The sequence below is a fragment of the Strongylocentrotus purpuratus genome, unplaced genomic scaffold, assembly GCF_000002235.5.
Source record: "Strongylocentrotus purpuratus isolate Spur 01 unplaced genomic scaffold, Spur_5.0 spur5_scaffold_4, whole genome shotgun sequence".
Lineage (NCBI taxonomy): Eukaryota > Metazoa > Echinodermata > Echinoidea > Camarodonta > Strongylocentrotidae > Strongylocentrotus > Strongylocentrotus purpuratus.
The window spans coordinates 489114-514407 of NW_022145610.1; the positions used below are offsets into that span (position 1 = coordinate 489114).

General features: G+C 36.6%; 1 protein-coding gene across 1 annotated transcript in view; it reads left to right on the forward strand.

The window, feature by feature from the left end:
- LOC105445349 (cation channel sperm-associated protein subunit beta-like) overlaps window positions 1-25294 on the forward strand; it is a 60044-nt gene that overhangs the window by 12559 nt on the left and 22191 nt on the right. Inside the window, exons 3-11 of the mRNA XM_030997933.1 lie at window positions 711-862; window positions 7545-7705; window positions 16494-16618; window positions 19373-19507; window positions 20994-21130; window positions 21805-22002; window positions 22891-23001; window positions 23700-23810; window positions 25061-25199. Of these exons, the coding sequence (XP_030853793.1) occupies window positions 711-862; window positions 7545-7705; window positions 16494-16618; window positions 19373-19507; window positions 20994-21130; window positions 21805-22002; window positions 22891-23001; window positions 23700-23810; window positions 25061-25199 (1269 nt within the window). The remainder of the gene's footprint in view (window positions 1-710; window positions 863-7544; window positions 7706-16493; window positions 16619-19372; window positions 19508-20993; window positions 21131-21804; window positions 22003-22890; window positions 23002-23699; window positions 23811-25060; window positions 25200-25294) is intronic.

The window sequence follows — 25294 nt, forward strand, 5'->3', positions numbered from 1 at the left end:
ATGAGACACAAAGCAGATCTATTACATTTAAATGCCTCCATCATCATTGGATTTCATCTCTGATGTCATCAATCATAAAACCATGTTATTTCCTACACAGAACATTCAACATGAATAACCAAGGAAATAAAAGGAAATGAAGCAAGTAATTGAATTGTCTGGCCGTCTGATTAAGACGTATTGATCGTGTTAATTAAATGGTAGCTTCCATATTCCTAGATATTGTGTGTTTGGAGCCAGAAGGGAATTATTTCATATCATTTTACACAGAGTTAATAATCTTTCTGCTCCAAACAGATGTTATGTACTCCAGTAGATGGATGTATCTTCAAGGTAACATTAAAATCATCTTGTCTTGGTCCCAGGTATGATACACAGCAAGAAAACATTTATGATATTTAAAATTAATTTTCATCATGTATGAGTTCAGTAAGTCACAGGTTATAGTTCTTTCCCTCTACTGTTTTCAATTTTAGTTCATTTTTTTATTCCATTCGTCATATATAACATACAAGATTATAACATTGGTATTTATAGATAAGTAAAGAACATATAAATAACATAACAAAAGATAAACATAAAATACAAATATATACGAATGAGGAAACCAGGAAAAAAGAACAATAAAGTCTTATGTGGTACTGGTCCGTTCCGACATAATAAAGAACATATCAATGGTATTTTCAGGTGTAAATGTTATTCTTTATTAGGTATTCCTGATCGTATCATCAAGGCAACAAGGAGTATTGATGTTCATCAGCCATGTATCCTGTTCATTGATCATCTTGGTGATGTCTATACTGGTGGTATTCATCAGCTCCAAACATTGGTTCAATCTATTGATATCAACACACATATCAAGGTTAGTAGGCACTGATAATATTATATAGATCTTTGATTTGAATGAATGGTGGTGGTTATTTTACCTGGCTGCTAAGAAAGCATAAATGCTTGTAAGTAAGCAACCAGACGGCCGACGGCTTTAGGTCCTCGATCTCCGAGGGACCTGATAATGAGGATTAATGCCTTACCAAAGGGCACAAGCGCATCGCCTTGGTTTCGAACCCGGGTCATCGGATGACAGGACTACTGCTCTACCGACTGAGCTATCGCGCCTCTTTGATAATATTACAAAGAACTTTGATCAAGGTGCAACATGTTTGTTTATGGTTACCTTGGTGTTTTTATTTCAGTGCTCCATTCTCATTATCTTTTATAATCAGAAGTTTTGAATTTATATATATATATCCTGATCCTTTGCTTTTGACCATGTTTGCTTGACCCAAGCTTGTAAATAATAATAATAATAATAGTGGGTTCTTGTATAGCGCTCATGTCAGTCAGATTTGACCCTCCTGGCGCTCCCGATTATTACCCTGGCTTTAGCACGGCTGCCATACGGCGCTCTAGCATTTCAAGGAATAAATTCCTACCAGGTACCCATTTACTTCACCTGGGTGGAGTGTGGCAAATGTAGATCAATGTCTTGCCAAAGGACATTAGTGCGGCGGCGGGACTCGAACCGCGAACCTTGTGATCGACAGTCCGGCGACGTATCCACTCGACCACAAATGGTTTCCTGTAAAAAAAAAAACCTGTTGAATGATTTTAGTTAGACATATTTAACTGCTCAGTTAGCAGTAGGGCTATATTCAAAGTGCATATATAGAGAATTATTATAATTCTAATTATTTGTAATGTATGCTTCAGATCTAGGAGGCATATCATCCCATAATGTAATTGTTTAATTCAAATTGATGCCATAACTTCTATTATCTATGAAGTTAAGTATTTTGAAGACAGATTTATACAATATTTATAATGCACATGAACACAGGAGCTTATGTTATAGGAGAAGAAAGTTTTCGATTAGATGTACTAAGTTGAATCAATCAAGCCTGAAATCAATGATTTTATATATCTCTTTGATAAAAGCTAGGTCACCATTATCAGTACTAACTATGTTAAATAAGAACAGTTTTATGAGCAATGAAATGTATTTCAACATTTCTACAGGCACCAAGATTTAATTCAAAGTATAATATTAGCCTGGGACTTTCTTACTAACTACTGCCCATTATGCCTCCTGGCACATAGGGAAGCGACAAAAGGCTTCCACTCTTTCCGATTCTGGGCCAGTTTTTGGATGGTATCCCATGTGTGGTTCAGGTCTTTAATCTCTCCTTCCACAGTTCTTCGCCAAGTGTTTTTAGGGCTTCCCCTCTTTCTTTTGCCCTCTGGTGTCCAGTGGAGGGCTGTTCGTGTGATGTCGTCTATGTTCTTTTTCATTATATGTCCGATCCATCTCCACCTTCTTCTCATGATGATCTGGGACTTTCTAGTATATACTTTATTGGTCAGGCGATACTTTCTATAAGACTTTCAAAATCTCTGCTGCCCCCTCCCCCTTTGCACTTGTCAAGCGCTGATTTCTGGCCCTGTTTTAATAGTTGAGTGATGGCGCTGCTATCCAGGCATGACAACAGGTGTGACGACCCTTCCCATCATACACCTGTAACCCATGGAGTGATGATAACCACCCACTTCCTCCTGATTGACACAGCCACACTGCCAATTACACATCATCTGATATAAACTCATTTTAGCCAACCTACGACCTAGCTAACATGTATTGTTTGAGTACACACAATTGGTCTCAGACATCAACAGTTATACCTTGTGTCAATTCATCATGCAACATAGGTTCAATTTTGACACTTTTAACAAAATTTATGACTAATCCTTAACACAAATGTCAGCAAGGTTGTTATTATATGCAGAATCTATAAACATTGCCAACACAGTTATAAACTGAATAGTGATTTATTATATCATTTTCCTTATATCTGGTAGGTTTGGACCTCAGGACCAGGATGTAAACCAGTCCTTTCTGATCGTGTTATCCTGATGAAATATGTTAAAATAAATAATAAATAAATAAATTTGATTGATTGTAAGGTATGGACAGACTAATCTTAGTTCATTTTGCAGAAACCAGAAATTAGTATTTAACTGCATGCAAAGGTTATAAATAAAATGTCTATTCACAAGATCATCATTCTGTGACAAAGTGTGACTGTATACATTGCCCACAGTCTCAATCAAGCTTTCATATTATAGGATGCCAAATGTTATAGGATTACTATCCAATTAAGAGACTCTGATCCCTTCTTTTCTTCTCTCTCTTAGACTTTCAGCCTTTTCACACACAAGTAAAATTCTTTAAAGCTGATTAGTTTAAAGCGCTTTAAACTTATCAGCTTTATACATATGACATCATTCACACACACAAATTTCGTTGCGATCGTTAATCATTTTGTGATTAACTACTGCTCTTAAATTGCGCAAGAGTGATTCAGAATCTCATTTGAATATACCTAATGTCAGTCAGACAAAATGCAATTCATATATTCAACAATTTCAGTATACTCAGCCCTGAAGAATGGTACTTATGCAGTCATAACATATTTCTGCCTCTATTTTTTGAAAAGATGAGATCAGTACAAATTGTGTCGGATGAATATGACTTTGAATTGAAGCACGAAAGTGCAGTCGCTTTTGAGTACCGGTACTTTAACTGTACTGATCAGTAAAGGAATTAGACTATTGTCTGACAGTGAACACAACATGTGTGAAGGACATGATGTATCGAGGTAGGAAGAAATTAAATACAAATGTGTCACATTGGCTAGCTGTCACATGTTCATGAGGTCCCATCGATGATAAATAATGCGATGTATTGCAGGGCAAAGTTATTATATTCATCCAACCTTCCCTAGCCTCTCACCAAGCTCTCTCCCCCATTACAAGTATGGAATCATCCTCCCAGAATGCATTGCTTGTACCTGGGGGTTTAATGAAAGACTAGAAAACGAAGGGGAACGTAACAAGCCACATCTGACGGACGGCTGTTGCCGATTCGGAAGTTATTACTCATTTCAAATTGGCCACCGACGACAGGCAGTGATTGAAAACTGATGCTCTGCAGAGCTTCAACTTGGCACAAATCCACAGACACCATGTTACAAGATGGCTTGCCATTATAGATCTAGTGACTTCCACAGACACCATATTACAAGATGGCTAACAAATATTAAAGGTCTAGTGATGTCCACCGACAACATATTACAAGATAGCTAACAATTAAAAAGGTCTAGTGACTTCCATAGATATCTTGTTCAAGATGGCTCACAATTAAAGGTCTAGTGACTTCCATAGATAACTTGTTTCAAGATGGCTAACAATTAAAGGTCTAGTGAATCCCACAGACACCAAGTTTCAAGATGGCTAACTATTAAAGGTCTAGTGAATCCCACAGACACTATGTTACAAGATAGCTAATAATTAAAGGTCTAGTGAATCCCACAGACACTATGTTACAAGATAGCTAATAATTAAAGGTCTAGTGACTCCTACAGACACCCTGTTACAAGATAGCTAACAATTAAAGGTCTAGTGAATCCCACAGACACCCTGTTACAAGATAGCTAACAATTAAAGGTCTAGTGAATCCCACAGACACTATGTTACAAGATAGCTAACAATTAAAGGTCTAGTGATTCCCACAGACACTATGTTACAAGATAGCTAATAATTAAAGGTCTAGTTAATCCCATGGACACCCTGTTACAAGATAGCTAACAATTAAAGGTCTATAGTGACTCGCACAGTAACCATGTTACGAGATAGCTAATAATTAAAGGTTTGGTGACTTCCACCGGCACAATGTTACATTTGAATCAAGCATATCTTTTCAAAATGCCTGATAACCCTCATTTTGTATTTCTTATTCTGATAGATCATGAAGAGTAGACGTGATTATTTTAATGAAAAAAAGACCTAAATTTGTTTGAATGGAAAACCTGCCCCTGCAAGGGAATTGGTATAAGCACCCCTGAATTGCCCGAATGTTCAACAAAATCCTATGTTTATATACTACAAAGGGGTGGGAGCTAGGTTCCTGATTGTGAAGCCCCTCCTTCCATCTGCTCAGGTGAGCGTAAAGACTGCTGACCTCTTGTTTCCATTTAAAGTATAGTATTAATGACTGCTTTGAGAGAAATAGTTGTTTTATTACGCTCAAGGGAAGGTTAGAATTGTGCTATTCCCCGAGGCTTGCCGAGGGGAATAGCCCAATTCTAACCTTCCCGAGAGCGTATGAAAACAACTATTTCTCGAATATTAAAGCAGTCATTAATACTTTTATATGCCGAAAAAAAATAGACTAAAAAATGAAAAATTAAAAATATTTATCATTTTTGTCGAAGACGGGATTCGAACTCTTGCGTACAACAAGAGGTGTACCGAAAACCAACGCTTAGACCACTCGGCTATGGCCCGCCGTTAACATGCTTGGCAGTTTTCTCCAATATATACATTAAAATGGATTGAAACCGGCTTCGCGTGTGATGAATGCTTCGCAAAAGCTCCATATACGGACTCTTCTTTTACTTTTGCAATGCATATTGGCACGAACTTAGATCAAGATCTATCGGCAGATGTTGTTTTTAATACTAGCAGTCATTAATACTTTTATATGCCGAAAAAAATAGACTAAAAAATGAAAAATGAAAAATATTTATCAATTTTGTCGAAGACGGGATTCGAACTCTTGCGTACAACAAAAGGTGTTCCGAAAACCAACGCTTAGACCACTCGGCTATGGCCCGCCGTTAACATGCTTGGCAGTTTTCTCCAATATATACATTAAAATGGATTGAAACCGGCTTCGCGTGTGATGAATGCTTCGCAAAAGCTCCATATACGGACTCTTCTTTTACTTTTGCAATGCATATTGGCACGAACTTAGATCAAGATCTATCGGCAGATGTTGTTTTTTTGTTTTTGGAAGTTTATTTTCGTCTTCATGTCAACAATGCAAGATAAAATTGTCGGTAAGATCGATCGAGATTCAATTGTATTGAAATTACCGACCAATCCTTCGCACACATACGGCATCCTCCATCGCTCAAACCATTTTTTAACATGTAAACCTATGGGGTAACCATGGACGCTGACCAACTTTTTTTAATAACCATGGTTATTAAAAATATTGAAATGTTTTATGCATGGTTACCGAGAATTTTACAGGAACAGTTGAAGTTTATGAATGCAATTCGACCAATCAGATGGCTGGATTTCTTAAGTGAGGTATATAATTGATATCATTGCCCTGATATGCCTTTGATATTGCAAACTGTTGAGGGAGGAATAAGAAGAAGGAGAAGAGGAGGAGAGGATGAGGAAGAAGGAGGGGAAGAAGAAGAAGAAGAAGAAGGAGGTGGAGGAGGAGGAGGAGGAGGGAGAGAGAGAGAGAGAGAGAGAGAGAGAGAGAGAGAGAGGGGAATAAGTTGTTTATATTGACCATAGATACATGTCCTTTAAATAACCCTAATCCATGAAGGACTTCATATGAGGAGGGGGAGGAGGAGGGGGAGGGGGGAGGAGGAGGAGGAGGAGGAGGAGGAGGAGGAGGAGTAGGAGGAGGAGGAGGAGGAGGAGGAGGAGGAGGAGGAGGAGGAGAGGGGGGGTATATTGACCATTGATACATGTCCTTTAAATAACCCTAATCCATGAGGGACTTCATATGAGGAGGGGGAGGCGGAGGAGGAGGGGGAGGGGGAGGGGAGGAGGAGGAGGAGGAGGAGGAGGAGGAGAGGGGGGGGGGTATATTGACCATAGATACATGTCCTTTAAATAACCCTAATCCATGAGGGACTTCATATGTACTTTTAATGCTAAAGATTGAAATCAAGAACAGCCGATATCTATTAACAACGAACTTCAAACAGCAGTCAAACATGTCCCATCTTTCCCAGAAATAGCCGTGAACTTTCTACAAAATGTGCCAATGATAATCACTATACATTGAATGGTTACAATTGTAATATCCCTTATCCAGTCAATGACCTTTGAGAAATGCTTCATGGTATTAATATCATTTGTTGCGTTTAAAGGTAATGACACTGCTTTTTACAATTTTTTAACATCAAGTTTGCCAGGTACTAGTAAAGTATCATAAGATTAAACTCTGCTCTGACAATATTCTATTCCTCAATGAAATGATGCCTAAATGATGTATTAAGCTCTTGTAATATCTTTAATTCTGTATGTTAATGTGCATCCCAATTTATCATAGTTATGTCACATTACAAATTTGGGTGCTTTTTTCTGTCACAAGCTCGAGTTTGCCAAATAACCTGCTTTTTTCAGACTTGGGATATTATCCCGAAGCTCGAAATTGCTTCTTCACCAGACCGATACGCTCATCACAAACTAGCTCAGATGGGTGCAAAATAGCGGGAATTTTTTTTTTTAACAAGTCCAAGATTTCTTGGGATATTTTCTTGACCAAATATCCTGCTAGTTGCAACTGCGGGCTGATGAAGACGCAAAGTTAATGGTTAATTTGCGATGAGGATAGTTAAAGTAGTGGGTTTTGGGGCAAACTCGAGCTGATGAAGACAGACCTAATGTGTAATCTTTGCATAACACTATCACAAACTCTATTCATTAATTGCCTCATGTTAATGCTATGGTTTCAGGAGGCATCTCACATCGTTCAAGCTCCTATCACCATCCAGCATATCACAGCTACTAGGTTTATGCTATGGCAAGATGGTAACCATGGTAACCAAACAGATACCGAGGATGAGGGAAAGAATGTTCTTAACAAGACTGCTGTAGGACAGGAGATAGTTGGAAGGTAAGAGTATATATTGGTGGATTGAGTGAATAAAATTTCCTAAACACTCACAATTTTAAAACTTTAACAAACAAAAAAACACCAGGATGAAATATATTGCTTGCACTGCATGATTTATATAGCCAATGAGCCTTGTCTGTTTGTAATAATGCTGTTCTTGATCAAGTCAACTTGAATTCATAACCTGTATCGATCCTGTTATAACCATGTATGCTAGTAATGTGACCAGAAAAAAAAATCACTTTTATTGTCTTCATTCTGTAAACTGATCATCTTTGCTGTTGTTTTATTTTGTTTCTAATTTTATCTTGCCCCTTTTTTTGTTGGAGGGTGCTTCGATCTTTGAGTTCACTAAATCCTCAGTCATCCTATCTTTCGTATGCTCCACACTTAAACAAATGTCATCAAACAAGAAGCTTGAAAATAAGTTGAATTGTGTATGATAACAATTAAAGTTACAGTTTTTTTACTAACTGTGCAATTTACTGATCGAATTTTTAAATTTCACAAGTTTGACTTAAAACGACCCCCACCCCCCCCCCTGTATTTTTAAAGCCATGAGGGGGCTCAAGATGTGGACCCAGCGCTGTATTTGAAGCCAGACATTGGGGTAGTAAGTTAACCTTGCAGCAAAGGTGAATTCATTCTCAGATGACAGAATAATGTCTGTTCAGAGCCAGAAGGGGGTTAACTCTGTGTTAAAGCACATGAGTTAACATCCTTTAGGCTCCTAACATACAATGTGATGTTTTCCATGCTGTGGATGTCTCTCATCAATGGATGTAACCCAATCCATTATGCACCAGGAAGATCAACAAACTGTTATGAGTAGCTGTACAAACCATTCTCTTGTATATCAACAAGAAGAAGAAGGAAACATTCGAGAGAAAGGGGATAGGTGGAGAATTGGGTCAAGAATGACTTGTTCCTAATCCCTTTCAAGCTTCACTAGAAAGATTCAACCTTGTCCTTGAAGATATCGGTAGGTGGATTTGACTGTCCTTCCGTAACCCAGTTAGGGTGAGGTTTCCAGCAACCCCTCGGAACAATTCTCTTTATTCAGACAATTCAGACTTGTTCCCCCAGTACATGGTGTGTTTGAAGTAGCACTAAGACCGCTGGAAGAAAATAGACAACATGAATTGGGAATAAACTAGCAAATTGAAAATTAACTGAATAAAAAAAATAAAAAAAATTCTTTGGCCTGATATTATAAATGAATTAAGATTAATTTGTCAGTGCAATACAACTAAGGTATAATTTTTATTAATATTATTATTTATTTGGCACTTTCAATACATGTCAAAAAGAACATTCAAGTGACTAAAACAAATTATATACCTCACTTAAGAAATCCAGCCATCTGATTGGTCGAATTGCATTCATAAACTTCAACTGTTCCTGTAAAATTCTCGGTAACCATGCTTAAAACATTTCAATATTTTTAATAACCATGGTTATTAAAAATAGTTGGTCAGCCTCCATGGTTACCCCATAGGTTTATACATGTTAAAAAATGGTTTGAGCGATGGAGGATACCGTATGTGTGCGAAGGATTAGTCGGTAATTTCAATACAATTGAATCTCGATCGATCTTACCGACAATTTTATCTTGCATTGTTGACATGAAGACGAAAATAAACTTCCAAAAAACAAAAAAACAACATCTGCCGATAGATCTTGATCTAAGTTCGTGCCAATATGCATTGCAAAAGTAAAAGAAGAGTCCGTATATGGAGCTTTTGCGAAGCATTCATCACACGCGAAGCCGGTTTCAATCCATCTAATGTATATATTGTATAAAGCTGCCAAGCATGTTAACATCGCGCGATGGCCGAGAGGTCTGAGGCGCTGACTTTAAATTCATCACCTTTTGTACGCAAGAGGTCGAATCTCATCTTCGACCAAAAAAAAAAGTATTTTTTATTTTTTATTTTTTAGTCTATTTTTTTTCGGCATATAAAAGTATTAATGACTGCTTTAATATTCGAGAAATAGTTGTTTTTATACGCTCTCGGGAAGTTACAATTGGGCTATTCCCCTCGGCACGCCTCGGGTAATAGCACAATTCTAACCTTCCCTTGAGCGTAATAAAACAACTATTTCTCTCAAAGCAGTCATTAATACTATAATATGGCAATAATTTCATTATTACTGGTACATCTGACCAGGTGGCCTAGTGGTCAACTAAATAATCATGGCACTCAGGCCCTCCACCCCACACCTGGTTGAGTGTACAAGTATTTAAACAAAAGTGTTTAAGGTACACATGTTCTCAGTATTGAGTCATTTGATTATTACTATTTAATGATCACATAATTAATAAACAATATTCACCAAAAATTATTACATTTCCAAAAAAGAAGATTTAAACTACTGATGCACTTTCAGAATCTCATTCTTGAGGACCTGAAGAACGTGTTCTTTACTACTACACAATTTTAACCCTGCATTCAGGAAACAAGCCTCCCCAGACTACTGGAAACATATGAACCGCAGTCTGATTATAAGTCTCTTTGTTCTTGCCTTCAAATTAACAAATCTTACGTCCTCTGAGTGCCGAATACAAATCTTGATATTATCTTCTGCTACTTCAATGGTATTGAAAGGGTTAAAGTGTCCAATAATTAGTGATTTAAAAATATTAATAAATTCAGTAATTTTGAGTGTTAAGGATGTTCAAAAGGAAGAAATTTAAATTTGTGTATAAAATATTAAACAAAGGAAGCTTCAGTGTTAAGAAAATCATACACTTATTTCCAGTTTAATTTTGAGGAGATTTTTATGCCTCTGCAACGAAGTAGCCGGAGGCATTATTTAGACCTGTCTGTTCTTTAAGTTGATGATGGTAAAAGCTAGCTCATACTTGTTTACTCATCAGTATGATTGACTTGGCTATTTGATATTGTGGTATTCTTGAATTGGAGAAGATTCTTCCGATGAGGTTCATAATAGGCCCATTTACCAAACATGATGAGCAAATGTTGGTTACACATGTGAAGTGCCTAGCCTTGGATTCAAACTCTCGACTGCACAATCGTGTTATAGGTGAGACTATGAAAGTGTTGTGTGTTGTGAGCAGCCTGTTAATATTGTTAGAATCATTGCAGCTATGTACTTGACTGTCAACGCAGTAGCTCTATGTGGCCTAAAATCCTTGCTTTATGGGTGGGAATCGATCCCACCGCTGCCACCATGCCTATAAAGAGGAATTGAGCCCATCAGATTCTGTTAGACAATTGAACACTTCTCATTTAACATAAACCTAGGCTGAACATCCCGCTGTGGCACTTTGGTAAGACAGTGATCTACATTTGCCACACTTGACCCAGGTGAGGTAACTAGGTACCTGGTAGGATTATTCCTTGAAATGCACTGTGCGCTGATTAAGGCTGCCGGAGCTAAAGCTAGGGTTATAATTTCCAAAGCTCTTTGGGAGCGCATAGAGATGTTATATCATATGATATTATTAACATTTTAACAACATATATAACTCACTGTAAAAGGGTAACCAACAACACACATATACAAGCATATGGGCAATGGGAATAGTTTATGGGTACTATGATGCCTCCACAATAGAACATTGACAAACTCTTTGCTTTGCACCTGCATGGTCCAGACATGTACATGCACATATAAACATAACCATAATCTAGAACTAGAGGCACGCTTTAAATGTTCAGTAATAGTGCTCTGCTGAGGACTTTCAGATATTTAAAGCTGTCCCTTTATTTAGAGGACAATATTGAGTGAAGAAAATCAGTGCATTGGTGCCATGTGAACGTATCCTTTGTATGAGTGGTATAGGTGTCTGTGACAGGGGCTGTCGGAAGGCTCGATCACGTCAATTACCCTCTTCCCTAAAGACTTTATCAAACGCTCTCAACCAAATCTCCGGAGGCGTAAATAAGCGCACCTTATCAAAGATCAACCATCATTGACAGACATTAGCTTCCATTCTCTACCATTTCTTACTCACCTCTCTCTGTCATTCTCTTTCTCTCTCTCTCTCTCTCTCTCTCTGTTCCCATGTTCCCTTGTCTGTCTGTCTCCTCACTTTTTTCGTCAGTGATTCTCTTTTTCTCCTGTAGTCCCTCTAATTCTATCCATCTCTCTCTGGCCCCTTTCATCCCCTTCTCTTTTCTCTTATTTCTTCTCCATCTTCTTTTTGTTTCTCTCTACCTTTCTATGTGCCATGGTTTCTCTGCCCTTCCCCAATTTGTCATCCAGTTTGAATCAGACTCTTCCATCTTCTTTCTGCAAAGTTTTCCAGCTTCTTCCTCTTTCTTTCTACCACTTTCTCACTCTGTGCCCTTGTCTCTCTGCTCCACCTCTTTTGTTGTTTACAGTTTAGCTCATAAATAAGGATACTAAAAGTCTTAGATTTCTTTTATATATGTAAGAGTTAGAATAAGACTCATTCCATAATTGTATTTTTTACAATTACTATTTGTTTCTCTTGTCTCTTCTCTCTATACATATCCATTTCACATAATTTGCTTATTCACTTACATTTACTCAATTATTTAACCAAATTCCTTCCTCCATTCATCTCCTCTACATACCAAGTCTTCCATCTCACCTAGTATGTTCCTTTGTTCTGTTCTCATTCTTTATTCATAAATCTTGTGTGAATGCTTTAGGTATTTACACTTCTTACTTATCGTTGGTTCTCTTCTCCTTTTTCTAACGAATATTCAGTCTTACTCCCAAATCATATTTTGCTATTGGTTAATGATGCATTCATTTGAATATACTTTGCTTGAAAATGTACAAATGAGCCTACAATAAAAGACAGACAGACCTGCACTGGACATCATCTGAGTCAGTTGTATTGATTTAGGGTTCTGCTACTTTTATCTTGGAGACTTAGGAGAGAGGATTTATTTGAGTTTGGCAGTGGTTTGTGGATGATAGGTGGTTTTAATTTATATTTGTGAGAGGTTATTTTTATTAGTTTATATATACATCAACTTAAACAAATAATTTAATGAATAATCACCTGTTATAATTCATGGTTGCCATTCACTTTTTTTCTATGCATCAGCCAAATGATATTCTTTTTGTTTGGCTCGAAGAAGCGATGCTTAGGAAACCCCGCTCAACTCTAACTTCCTTTTGTAATAAAGGTGAACAGTTCAACAAGACAATGGTTGACATTCACTTTCTAAAGTAGTCATGTTAGTCAGAAATAATTTGCAGTTTACTCTTACATCATAGATATTGAAAGGTGTATTCTACTTGTCTCTAGTATGATGCTTGTAATGTCATACATCTACAGTAAGTATGTATAAATATCAACTCTGGCTCTGTGAATCCAAAATCAGACAGGCAGCATTCTCTTGAACTTCTTGCACTTAAATCCTTCTTGCTTTGAAACCAGTGAGCAATGATTGTATCTCTCTTCCTTCCAACTCTTTAATATTCATATATTAAATCCTTCTTGCTTTCAGGCTAACACTCAATGGTTATAATAACTTTTTTCAAGTCCTTTTTCGTCTGTGATTCTCCTTTTCTCCCATAGTCCCTCTAATTCTATCCATCTCTGTCTCTGACCCCTTTCAGCCCCTTCTCTTTTCTCTATTTCTTCTCAATTTTCTTTCTGTTTCTCTCTACCTTTCTTTGTGCCATGATATCTCTGCCCTTCCCTCCATTTATCATCCAGTTTGAATCAGACTCTTCCATCTTCTTTCTCTTTCTCTTTCTCCCTTCCACTTTCTCTGCGCCCTTGTCTCTCCTCTCCACCTCTCCACCTCCTTTGTCGTTCACAGTTTAGCTCAAAAATAAGGTTATAACTTGCTCTCGAACATATAGCACTTAAAACCTTCTTGCTTTGAAGCCAACACTCAATGATCAGTGGACTGCTTCTGTATTTATTCAAGTCGTCAATAGTGTGAGTCTGCTGGGGGATGATGGGAAATGACTGGTAATATGGATAAACATAGAGCCTGTCAGCAAGCCGTCAATCACTCTGAAGTCTCATCATTTAATGAAAGATAGACCTCTACTTCTGATGCTATTTAAATGAATTGGTGAAGAATGCTTTCTCCCTAGGCGCATCTTCATCATCTCGAGATTGCCAAATAGCCCGCTATTTCTGATTTGGGAAATAATCCTGAAGTTACAAATCGTGTCTTCATCAGCTCGAGATTCGACCTCAAAACTTGAAACTCGACCTTGAGAAATTAGCTTGAGATATTTTGCTCAACGTTCGCGCATAGTGCGAGTCTTCGGTCTGGTGAAGAAGCACCGGACAAATAGCTGGATATTTTGCCAAATAGTGGGATATTTTGCAAACTATCCCAAGATATCTTGGGATGACAATCCCGACCAAATATCCCGCTAATTGCAACTTCGGGCGGATGAAGACGCAAATTAGCTGGATAGTTTGCGATCGGGATAGTTCAAATAGCTGGATAGTTGGCAATCTCAAGATAGTGCGGACAGGCCTATAGTGTCAATCCTTGTTTTTGCTGCATGTACAGTCATTAAGAGTACCCTAGCTGGGCCATTATCTAATTCAATACTTAAAGTGTACTAATCACCCAAAAGTATTTGTTTCTGTATATTAGCGATTTCATGATGCTATACTTTATTCAAATCATGGGCTTCAGATATTACTTCTATAAAGATATATGGGATTTTTTTAATATAACCATGTACTCTCGACGATCATATAAAGCAACTTGTCGTGAGTAATAAACTACTTGAGGTACCCATATAAAGCATAGGGCCCGCATGTTAAACCCATTTCTGACTTAGGTTCCATTCACTGGGTTTTATTTAATTTAATCCCAACATTTAAAAGGGAACAATCACCTACTGTATCAGACATTAAGATGGTTAAGATTGGAATAATAAAATTCATTTTTTTATAAATGTGTTTATATCGAGGCTTGTATGGAAATCAATTAAATGATAACTTCCCTCTTTGTTTGTGCGCAAGACTCATTTATCATTAGTTAATAGAGTAGTGTATATAAACTTGCAATATATCTTTACAGATGAAGAGTTCGACCGTGTCATCATATCTATGTAAAACTCCAAGCATACAGAGCACAAAATATTTGTATGTATGATTTGTTGCTGTTAAAGTACCTTCATAATATTTGTATGTATGATTTGTTGCTGTTAAAGTACCTTCATAATATTTGTATGTATGATTTGTTGCTGTTAAAGTACCTTCATAATATTTGTATGTATGATTTGTTGCTGTTAAAGTACCTTCATAATATTTGTATGTATGATTTGTTGCTGTTAAAGTACCTTCATAATGCACAATTGAACTGCAGAAGAAAGTGTTAATGCCTTTGTGCAATGGGACTATACCATTAATCATCCATCCTGTTCTGTCTGTCCTCTATTCAAAAACCTTTACAACACTCCAACAAAGAGGGCAGTGTGACATCAAAATTGTCAGAAATCCGAAGATATTCCTGCTTTGCCTAATAACATGAAAAAACACAATGGTTGTCTATTACCCTGTTTTTGTTTACCCTCTAGTCTCCTTTTTCTACACTTTCTGAACCCCCTCATTTGGCTAATAAGTTTCTGCTTCGTGGCTGAACTATTCCTCAATAAGTTTGTATGACTGAGTGTGTCATGTAAACCCTGTTTTCTATCACTTTTACTATTTGGACTACGCAGTGGCACAGGATATGAGATCATTGTATAAATGGAGAACCATATGGGAGATAATCTCTATTGTGCATGGATGAAGATCAAAGAGAAGAGATCGAGAAAGAAAATTTAGTTTATTTTCATGTAAATAGATTGTGGAATCTTCAAGTGCATTAAGTCCTGAAAGAGTAACTGACACAAAATATTTTGTTATATACCGGTAGCCTTTATTGGGCAAAAACACAGGGAAAGACAAAATATAAATAAATATTCATCATGACTGTTGATATTTTGAAGTAAACTGTTGCCAGAGAGGATACTTCATGGTATGTTTACATGCATTGCTGTTCTTTCCATGCACTCTGCCCTTGAATCTCCATGTTGTAGCAGGTCCCACCCAAGAAGTCAAATGTTGAATGTGTTTTGACTTTGAAGATCTACATTTTCTTCCAGAACCATATAAAGTGTCTCTATCCTGAACTTGATATCCATGTTAATTAAATGCCCAGTTTATCAAGTTTTAACAAAACAAGAGAAGCAGGGCTTGGCAAGTAACAGGCACCTGGAACACATGGACACCCATGATATCAGGATGGACCCCAATATTTATTTCTTTTTTTGTACATAGGGCTCATGTATACGCCTGCTTTATTTTTTAGCCTCATTCAAAAAGTAGTATGGAGCCCTAGCTGTAATACAAGTCAAATTCTCTTTCTTAAATGTTTATGACAACTGTCCAATCATGATGACTCTGGAGGATTTAAGTAGTGGGGGTGTCGTGGTCGAGTGGTTTAAGGCGCTTGATTGGAGATGCGAAGGTCGAGGGTTCAAATCCTGACACGGCACTAATATCCTTTGGCAAGATATTAACCTGCACTTGCTACTCTCCACCCAGCTGTTAAATGGGTACCTGGTAGGATATGACTGTCATTGCTGGTCAAACAGATTTTGAGCATCAAGTAACGCCTGGCTGGAATGCTCCCCGGGGAGTGGAGATTGTGCACACAGTGTGCACACGGGGTAATAGTATATTTGTAAATCGCTTTAATAGAGACATTGTATTAAGCGCTATATAAAAGCTAATATTATTATATTATATTACTTTTCCTATCTGCATCAGAACCGTGATTATAAATATGTTAATGTTTTTGTTGTATCATGACAGCGGTATGCGCCTATTAATAACTAACATGAGGTCATTGTCAGACGGGACTCTGGTTGCTATGGCAACATCTCAAGAACCTAGTCTCCATGCCAACATGAGAACACCTGATATAGCCGAGAATGTCAGTAAGTAGTACAGATATGAGTCCCTTTTCATTATTTGTGTTATTTTTTTATTCTTTATTATTGACAAAAAGGGGAAAATCAATTACAATTTGAATTATTTCTGTTGATGTCATTTATTTAAGAAAATGAAAGACAGCAGGAAGAAACAAATCTGAATTAATACAGCTTGCATATAATTTTGGGGGGCATCAGTTTGTTAGCTTGTACAGAACGTCAGGATTAAAAAAGAGAAAAGGCAAGTGGTCCTCTTATAAGAAATAATTATTTTTGAACTCCACAATTCGTCGCTGTTTTCACGAAGTGACGGTAGTGAAAAAAAATTGCATTCACTTTGCGTTACGTTTTTCCTCACTACCGTCACTTCGTGAAAACAAGGACGAATTGCAGAAATATTGAACTGAAATGTACAAAGATCAAGTACAGGTATTCCTTGTTTCTTATCCATATACACTTTACTTTTTCCCTGCCTACCTCTTATTTTGTGACTTAACATTTGTGTTTCAATATGAGATAAAAGAAATCAGGTGGAATTATAAATTGTTCTGAGATTCTGTAGTACAAAGACCAATGAAATTCTATGGAGAAAACTTGTGTTTAAATTGAACTCTAGAGTTTAAAATGTATGGTCAGGGTCAGATATCAAATTTCTGAGCCTCACCTTTTTTTCAAAATTTGGATGAGAAACTATACACCTAACCTGTCTCTAGCTATTGATTAAAGTGTTTGGTTTATAATATTGGAAGTCAATTTCTCATTGATTCTTACAATTTTCCCCAAAAGAGTAAAAAAAAAAAAAAAAGGCTTGACTTCCTTAAGTTAGTGAACTCTGGCAGTCACAAACTTTTATTGAAATATAAATCATTCATTAGAAACCACTAACTTGACAAATTGCCATATGGCCCATGGGGTAGATCTTAATATCGCCATAAAAACATCCACACTACTTGAAAGCTTCACAAGTGTAATATGTGAAAGCCGATTTAGGGCGCGTTCATGCTTGATTTTGAAGGCAGAATGAGCGATTTGTAACGCTCATCGTAAACGCTCATCGTAATCGCAGTTCCACGGTGCACTGTTCATGCTCACTTCTCCAGGCAATTCTCCTTGGGTGGCCTTCAGCTGGATTCGCAAACCTGTGTGCGCATGCTACGTAGACCCACTAGAGGTCAGTGCGTTGACCCCATTTAAACGCGTTTACAAATTGCAAACGCATCTTTTTGTGAGTTTACGATCAGCGATCGTGATCGCCGTTTTTCGGTGATTCTACAAAAGTGAGCATGAACGCAATCGTGTTTTAAACTAAACGCGTAACAGATGCCTGATTCTGGCCGTCAAAATCAAGCATGAACGCGCCCTTAGACTGTAGGAAATTTATACAAAGCTCATACAAAGAAACGTATGAAGAATCATTGTAAAAGTAAAAGAGGCTTGAGATATCTACATCGTAGGTGTATAAATCATAAAGTGTTTTTCAATCTCATCTTTTCTATTTGCTCAATGTTTTTTGTACACCAAGTACATTTTGACAAGTCTTTCAAGAAAGGTTTTTGTTCTCTTTGACTAAGGGCGCGTTCATGCTTGATTTTGAAGGCAGAATGAGCGATTTGTAACGCTCATCGTAAACGCTCATCGTAACGCAGTTCCACGGTGCACTGTGCTCACTTCTCCAGGCAATTCTCCTTGGGTGGCCTTCAGCTGGATTCGCAAACCTGTGTGCGCATGCTACGTAGACCCACTAGAGGTCAGTGCGTTGACCCCATTTAAACGCGTTTACAAATTGTAAACGCATCTTTTTGTGAGTTTACGATCAGCGATCGTGATCACCGTTTTTCGGTGATTCTACAAAAGTGAGCATGAACGCAATCGTGTTTTAAACTAAACGCGTAACAGATGCCTGATTCTGGCCGTCAAAATCAAGCATGAACGCGCCCTAAGTGAATTAATTTTATGTCTTGACTACATGAGAAAGCAACTTCAAATTATCAGCCTTTATATTACATAGTTAGGGTTGTGATTTACAAGGTTACAGACATAAATATGTCTTCCAAATCTACATCACAATGCAAGTTTACCACCCAAGATCCTAATTAGGAGCACTCTTGTCCTGCCTATATACCTCTCTCTCTTTCTCTCCCCCTTCTCTCTCTTTCTCTCTCTATCTCTCTCTTTGTCTCTCCCTCTCTTTTTCTCTCTCCCTCTCCCTCCCTCTCTCTTTCTCTTTCTCTCTCCCTCCCTCTCTTTCTCTTTCTATTTTTCATCCACGTTCAATCTCTCTGCTGACCCCTTGTTCTTCCCTGTATACTCTCGTTCTTTCTTACCTTCCTCTTTTATCTCTATAACTTTGCAGTCTTTCTCTGTCTATTTCTCTTTGTTATTCCTTGTTGTCATATTTTCTCTAAATATTCTTGTCTCTACATCTCCTGTCTACATCTCTTAATCAATACCTGATATTCATGTCTGTCCTTCATCAGGAGTTATCTTTCATCTTCCATATCTTAAGTACTTAAATGTTTGAAAGCAGACATTTGGAGCGTTTGGTATTAGTTAAGAACATATCAGTATACAAATAAGATATGCTCAATGCTATATAAAACAATCATATTTATAATCAGACATTGGAACTTGTGAGGTATAATGCTAGAAATATATAGCTTACATCTTTCCTCTTTAAATGATTCCATTACTTATCTCTATATGTATCCAATGATTATATACCTGCATGTATTCATACATGTATCTCTTTGTATCATACAGTTGACCTACTTCTGAAGGAGTCACCATGTCAGCATGTCATGACCCCTCATTCTAGTGTTGCTAAGCAACCAACCAGATACATGGATGTTGGAGATGCTTTTACCTTCCAGGTCTCTGCAAGTTACGTTGGACAGAGTAAGCTTACATTCAGTCTTGTCAATAGTTTAGAAGTCTCTATTTATCCCCCTCTTTATCAATCCTTTGAAATGGATTCAGTTTCTATTATATGCAGTCTAGATGGGTTTGAGTATTTTGAAACTTGGTCTCCAATAGGTTATTGAAATGCATGGGATGAAGGGATAATGTGAATGTGGCTCAGAAGAAAATCATCTCATACAAGAGATAAAGATAGAAATAAATTTACCAGTACATGGAGCTGGGGGGTGTTTCATAAAGCTGTTCGTAAAGTTACGCATAATTTTACGAACGACTTGTATATGAAGTGCCAGATAGGATGCCCAAACTTTTTCCTGATTTTTTAACAAAGTGTGACTATATTTCCAATAAACTCAATTAAATTATGGCAACAAAATAAACTTTGCATTAAAAATGTTTGTTATAATAAGAATGTTAATCTACATCTGCACAGTTCAGCTTTAGGTGATGCAGTTACTAATGATTGAGCATCCCATTTGGCTTTTCATATTGAAGTCATTCGTAAAGTCATGCGTAACTTTACGAACAGCTTTATGAAACACCTCCCAGGACAAGCAGGACAAGCATGAGAGAGAGAGAGAGAGAGAGAGAGAGATTGGGAGATGGAAAAGCATGGTGACAGATAGAAAAAGTGAAAGAGTAGTAAGAGAGTGGACAGTGAAAATGGGAAGAGATATGGAGATAGCTGTGGAGAAATTAGGTGTCAACTTGTAAAGGACAATCTTTATGAAATAAAAGTAAACTTAAACCATGCATAGATCTAATAGCGACATGACTTCATGATGTACATCTAGAAATTATAATATACCAACTACCTGCACTTCATAAACTGTCAATCAAAACTTCAATGGTTAAATTAATGTTTTCAAACTGCTATGGATATGTGGCTTGGATACACAAACTATCCAAAACAGGTACATGTTCTCATAGTGATAGATTTGGCAAAATACAATTGAAATAAAGTGATTATAAATGTCAGGAGAATCTCTTTGAGTTATCCTGTACATGGCTCTTTTTTTTTTATTCCATGCATCTCATTGGATCGTATATGTACTTTGTGTAGTTTGGGAATCTGACATGCCCGTTTGTCTGGATACACAGACAACTCAAGATGGCGCTGTTACACTCTTGCTGCAGATTTCTTTGAATTCACCGACCTATGTCATATTCCGTCTTCCTTGCACTACCTAAAACATACGAATCATCCAAATGCCCTATAAGCAAATTTACTACAATTATCAAATTATATCTAATGCCTTTTGCTAATGAAAAGCTTGACATTGCATTGATCATACTACTGCTAACATTAAACTGGCTTAATATTTTAAACATATTTGTGGCTTAATTACACCCAGTAAATAAGATCGATCTTATTTACTGGGTGTAAGCCACAAATATGTTTAAACTATTGAAATTTCTCCCAGGAAGCATTACATTTAAACTGGCTTGTTTGTTACTTTGATAGTTTGGCAGTCTGATAAAGCTATGCTATCAGTACGGGTGATCAATCCAGCTCTAATACATGTCCAGACGCGACGTTCATATAATAGATATGGAATGGAAACTGCTTTCATCACAGTTCGACACAGAGTATACAATAAAGTAAGTTTAATTAATACGCTTGCTATCATTAACAAAATTGCCACGTTATTTCAGAAGAAAACATCTACTTCCAGCTTCAGAAAATCAGATAAATGTAGGGCCTATAACCTTCAAATGGGAAAACATTATACCATTTTCTTGAAATATCTCTTTAACTGTTTTTGTTTTTTTTGGTTAAAACCCAGGGTGGCCTAGTTAGTGATTTACACAGTGTTATACTGTAGTTGTACATGTATATTTTACTGCTTCTGTGGAGTGGGCAGCAAATGGAGATGCCCCATTATAAATTCAGCCTAAATATATCTATTGTTGTTTGAGTGTTTGTTTTTGTAAAAAAAAGACACAACTGCTTACATTTTTAATGTTGTTCTCATGGAAGAAATATAGCCCAAAATTTGAATAATTGGATGTAGTTTCCAAGAAAAGAAATTTCTGTCATATTGCACCCCCCCCCCCTCTCTTACTCTCTCTCTCTCTCTGTCATTCTCACTCTCTTCCATTTTTTCTACCTCTGTTTCATGCGCTTTTATATAGCTAATAATGGTCTTGCAACAAGAGTTTTACCTCCCATACATAAAGGCTCACTTTCAAAAAAGTAAATAAGGCTTTCTGAACAATGGAAACATCTTGTGAACCATTTGATTAGATCAGTAACAGTTTTTATCTTTTGACAGGGTGTATCATCTATCTTGATAAGTATTCCATCGGCATCTCTTCGCTGTGATTCAGTCTCCTTCACTTTCACCATGCATTGTACGTGTCCACCTACTAAGAGACTACATTTCATCTATGATCCACCGGTCACATCTCAAGAATTTCTTTATGGTTCACCGAAGAACAGAAAGAACCAGTCGCTTCTATCTACTCTAGATGTAAGTGGGACTTTACTCTTCTTTGTTGCTTGAGAAATAAATAATACTTGCAGCCCTAAGATAAAGAATAGTCAGACCCAGTCTCTTCTAGATGTAAGTCAGTCATTTCTTCTCTTTGCTGCTTGAGAAATAAATAATACTCTACAGACCTCTAACAGAGGAAAGTCAGTATTCCAAAATGTTTTGAGAGAATAATTTTGACATCCCCTGCTCCGAAAGAAAGAAAGAGTATTCTCACAATCCTTTAGAAAAGATTGAACTCCTTCAGGCAGAAATAACTTATTCCTTAACAACCCCCCCCCCCCCCCAAAAAAAAAAAAAAATAATAAATATTGGTTTAAAATAAGTTTTAGTTTCTCCTTGCTTATAAATTACTACCTGGCTTTGGATGCTCAAGATAACAGGTGACTTTCACTTTCAAACTAGTTGCAAGCTAGAACCTAGAAGGCAAAGGTACAAAGAATGGTAGAAACATGTCTCAAAATTTGAATTATATATTTATAAAAAGATTAAATATATTTTATTTATTGATGCACTATTATCAACTTTTCCTCTACTTATATTCATGATACAAACCAGATTGATATAATAGCAGATGAATGTACTATTTCGTCAGGCTATTATAATGATTGCCTAAGTAATTTTTTGACCAAATTGAGATTTTTGCAAATGTTTTTTTTTAATGAGAGCCACCTTATGAGAGAGTCCATTATAAATCTCAAACTGTGTAATAACAAAAGTATTAACTGCCTAATTCAAGTGAAACAAACATGAAAGAATTGTCTTTTCTGATTTTTTATTTTACAGAAGTAGTAAAAATTATTTAGGCAATTATTTTATTAATGTGATGATTTGTAAAGTATATTATCATATTCAACATTGCCCCAGGTAAACTATAGGCCACCATCTAGACTGGGTATCTCGGTTCCACTCACCAATAATATCTACAATGCTGATCCAAGTCAACCTAGACTTAACGACCATTATGAAGTATCAAAGGTATGTGTTCTACCTCGCATAGTTTTAACCGTTTAATTGGATGTATGAAATCATTATGAAACAATTACACCGCATATTTCACATGAAGTTGTAAGGAGATTAGTACTAAATTCTTTCATACTCATTCACTTTATGCAGGGACTGCCTGGTTTCTGTAGGCAATGGATTTACACAAGACTTTTTTATCCAATATTCAAGGATAAACTTTAACCATAGAACCATACATTAATAAGAGATCTTCTCTCATTTCTATTTCAGTATGAATGACGGATATTTTTGTGCCTGATATAAGAGTGATGTTGAATCATGAATTCCATGTTTTAGCTATCATCATGTTCTCGATGCTCATTGTTGAAGCACATGTTTTTGTGTAAATTATATGCATACATGTATAAGTCTTTTAAACATACACATGCATGTATGCTTTTAATATGCAAAACATAAAATGAAATGTAAGTTTGAGACGAGCCTTTGAATGATCTTTGGTCTATCATTGGTCTTAATTTGTCCTCCATGTTTCTTTCATTTTGGTTTATTTTCTATTTAATGTAATTTAACTTGGTAATGTACTTTTCCCCCCATTGTTCAAACCCTTCTCTATTCTACATAATAATACATGTTTATTATTGTGATTGCTATGATTTTCTCAATCAGATATGCACATGAATAACTGAATACAATGCACTGTATCATTACAGGGAAGTGGTTATTACAAGCAGTGTGCGGGTAAGCAGTCTCGAGAGGATTGTCATTGTACTGATGAGATGAGATTGTCATCGTTAGAACTCTTTACAGACTGCAGAGAAAAGGTGATAATCACAACAGGGGGTAGTGTTTCATAAAGCTGTGCTTAAAGTTACGAATGAACTTACAATTGATTTGAATATGAAGAGCCAAATGGGATGCCCAAAGTTTTTCCTGACATTTTAACAAAGTGTGACTGTATATCCCATAATCTCAATTAAATTGTAGCCAAAAATACACTTTGCATTGAAATGTTTTATTAATAATGATGAGGTTAATCTACATGCACATCTGCATATTTCAACTTTAGCTTATTAAAAAGATTTGAGAATCCCATATATTCAAGTCATTCGTAAAGTCATGCGTAAATTTACACACAGCTTTATGAAACACCCCCCGGAGTTTGTTCACTCATAACATGGAAACCACCCTAAATGAATGCTGCTCTAAAATAATTACATATGTATATGAGAAAGAATGGCAAGTGGTCTAAATACAGTAAATGTGCTCAGTAATGGCCCCCAACATACTTCAATGCTATTCATTAGGATACATAATTATGAGGCTTGATACATTTTGTAATTTTTGTTGGTGCAAATTGCCATTTAATTTTTTTTCCAAAAGTAGTACATACGTGAATGATAATAGATTCATTTGTATGGAACCTATACTGCTAATCTTTCTTGTGGCTCTGATTTCTAGATACTTTGAGTATTATTATTACCCATGTCATTGAATTATATTGCAATTACATACATACAGCACATTCTAACCTGTTGCCTTGTGCAGTCCTACGCATACTATTTAAATGCAAATAACGTTCGCATTTAGCTAAATCATCCAGCATTGTTTGGGTTAATGGGTAAGAAGTGTGAAGATATAAAGGATAACATGAAAACTTTTTGCATGGATTCCATTATTGACTTGCAGGGTTCAGCTGTGCATTCTCTTTTCTAAATGCACTAATAATACCTAGAACTTTTGTTTATACAACGCCTTTTCAAATACGTAACTTATCGAAACACTTTTCTGTATATCATTACCTCGTTCATTGGATTCTACTACTATTCTGGAGAGCATTTCAGCCTAGCAACCAATTAACAGGTGCACGTATACAATGATTTTCGCATCCTACCAGGTACCCATTTAAAACCTGGGTGGAGAGGTAAATGTCTTGCTGAAAAAAAGTTTCGTACCAGGGTTTGAACCCATGACCTCAGCATTCTTACTTAAGTGATTACATCACTCTACTAAACACCTCCACCCACAGTCTATTTTATTTTATTTAATCCATGTCTTTATTTTACTCCTGTAGGTTTATCGTATCACATACACTGAGAATCTGTACCCACATCTAGTGATTGGTGAGAGGGGTAAAGATGATGAGGTCTTAGCTGCACCTTACATTCTTACCATCAAGGAAGTGAATGACAGGGAAGACTTTGTCATTGAAGGTCAGAAAAAGATTATACACTCACTCAATTTTACAGTTTATGGTTTTGATTGTAATATATCCCTTTTCTTGAGTTCTGATGATAGGTCAAGACAA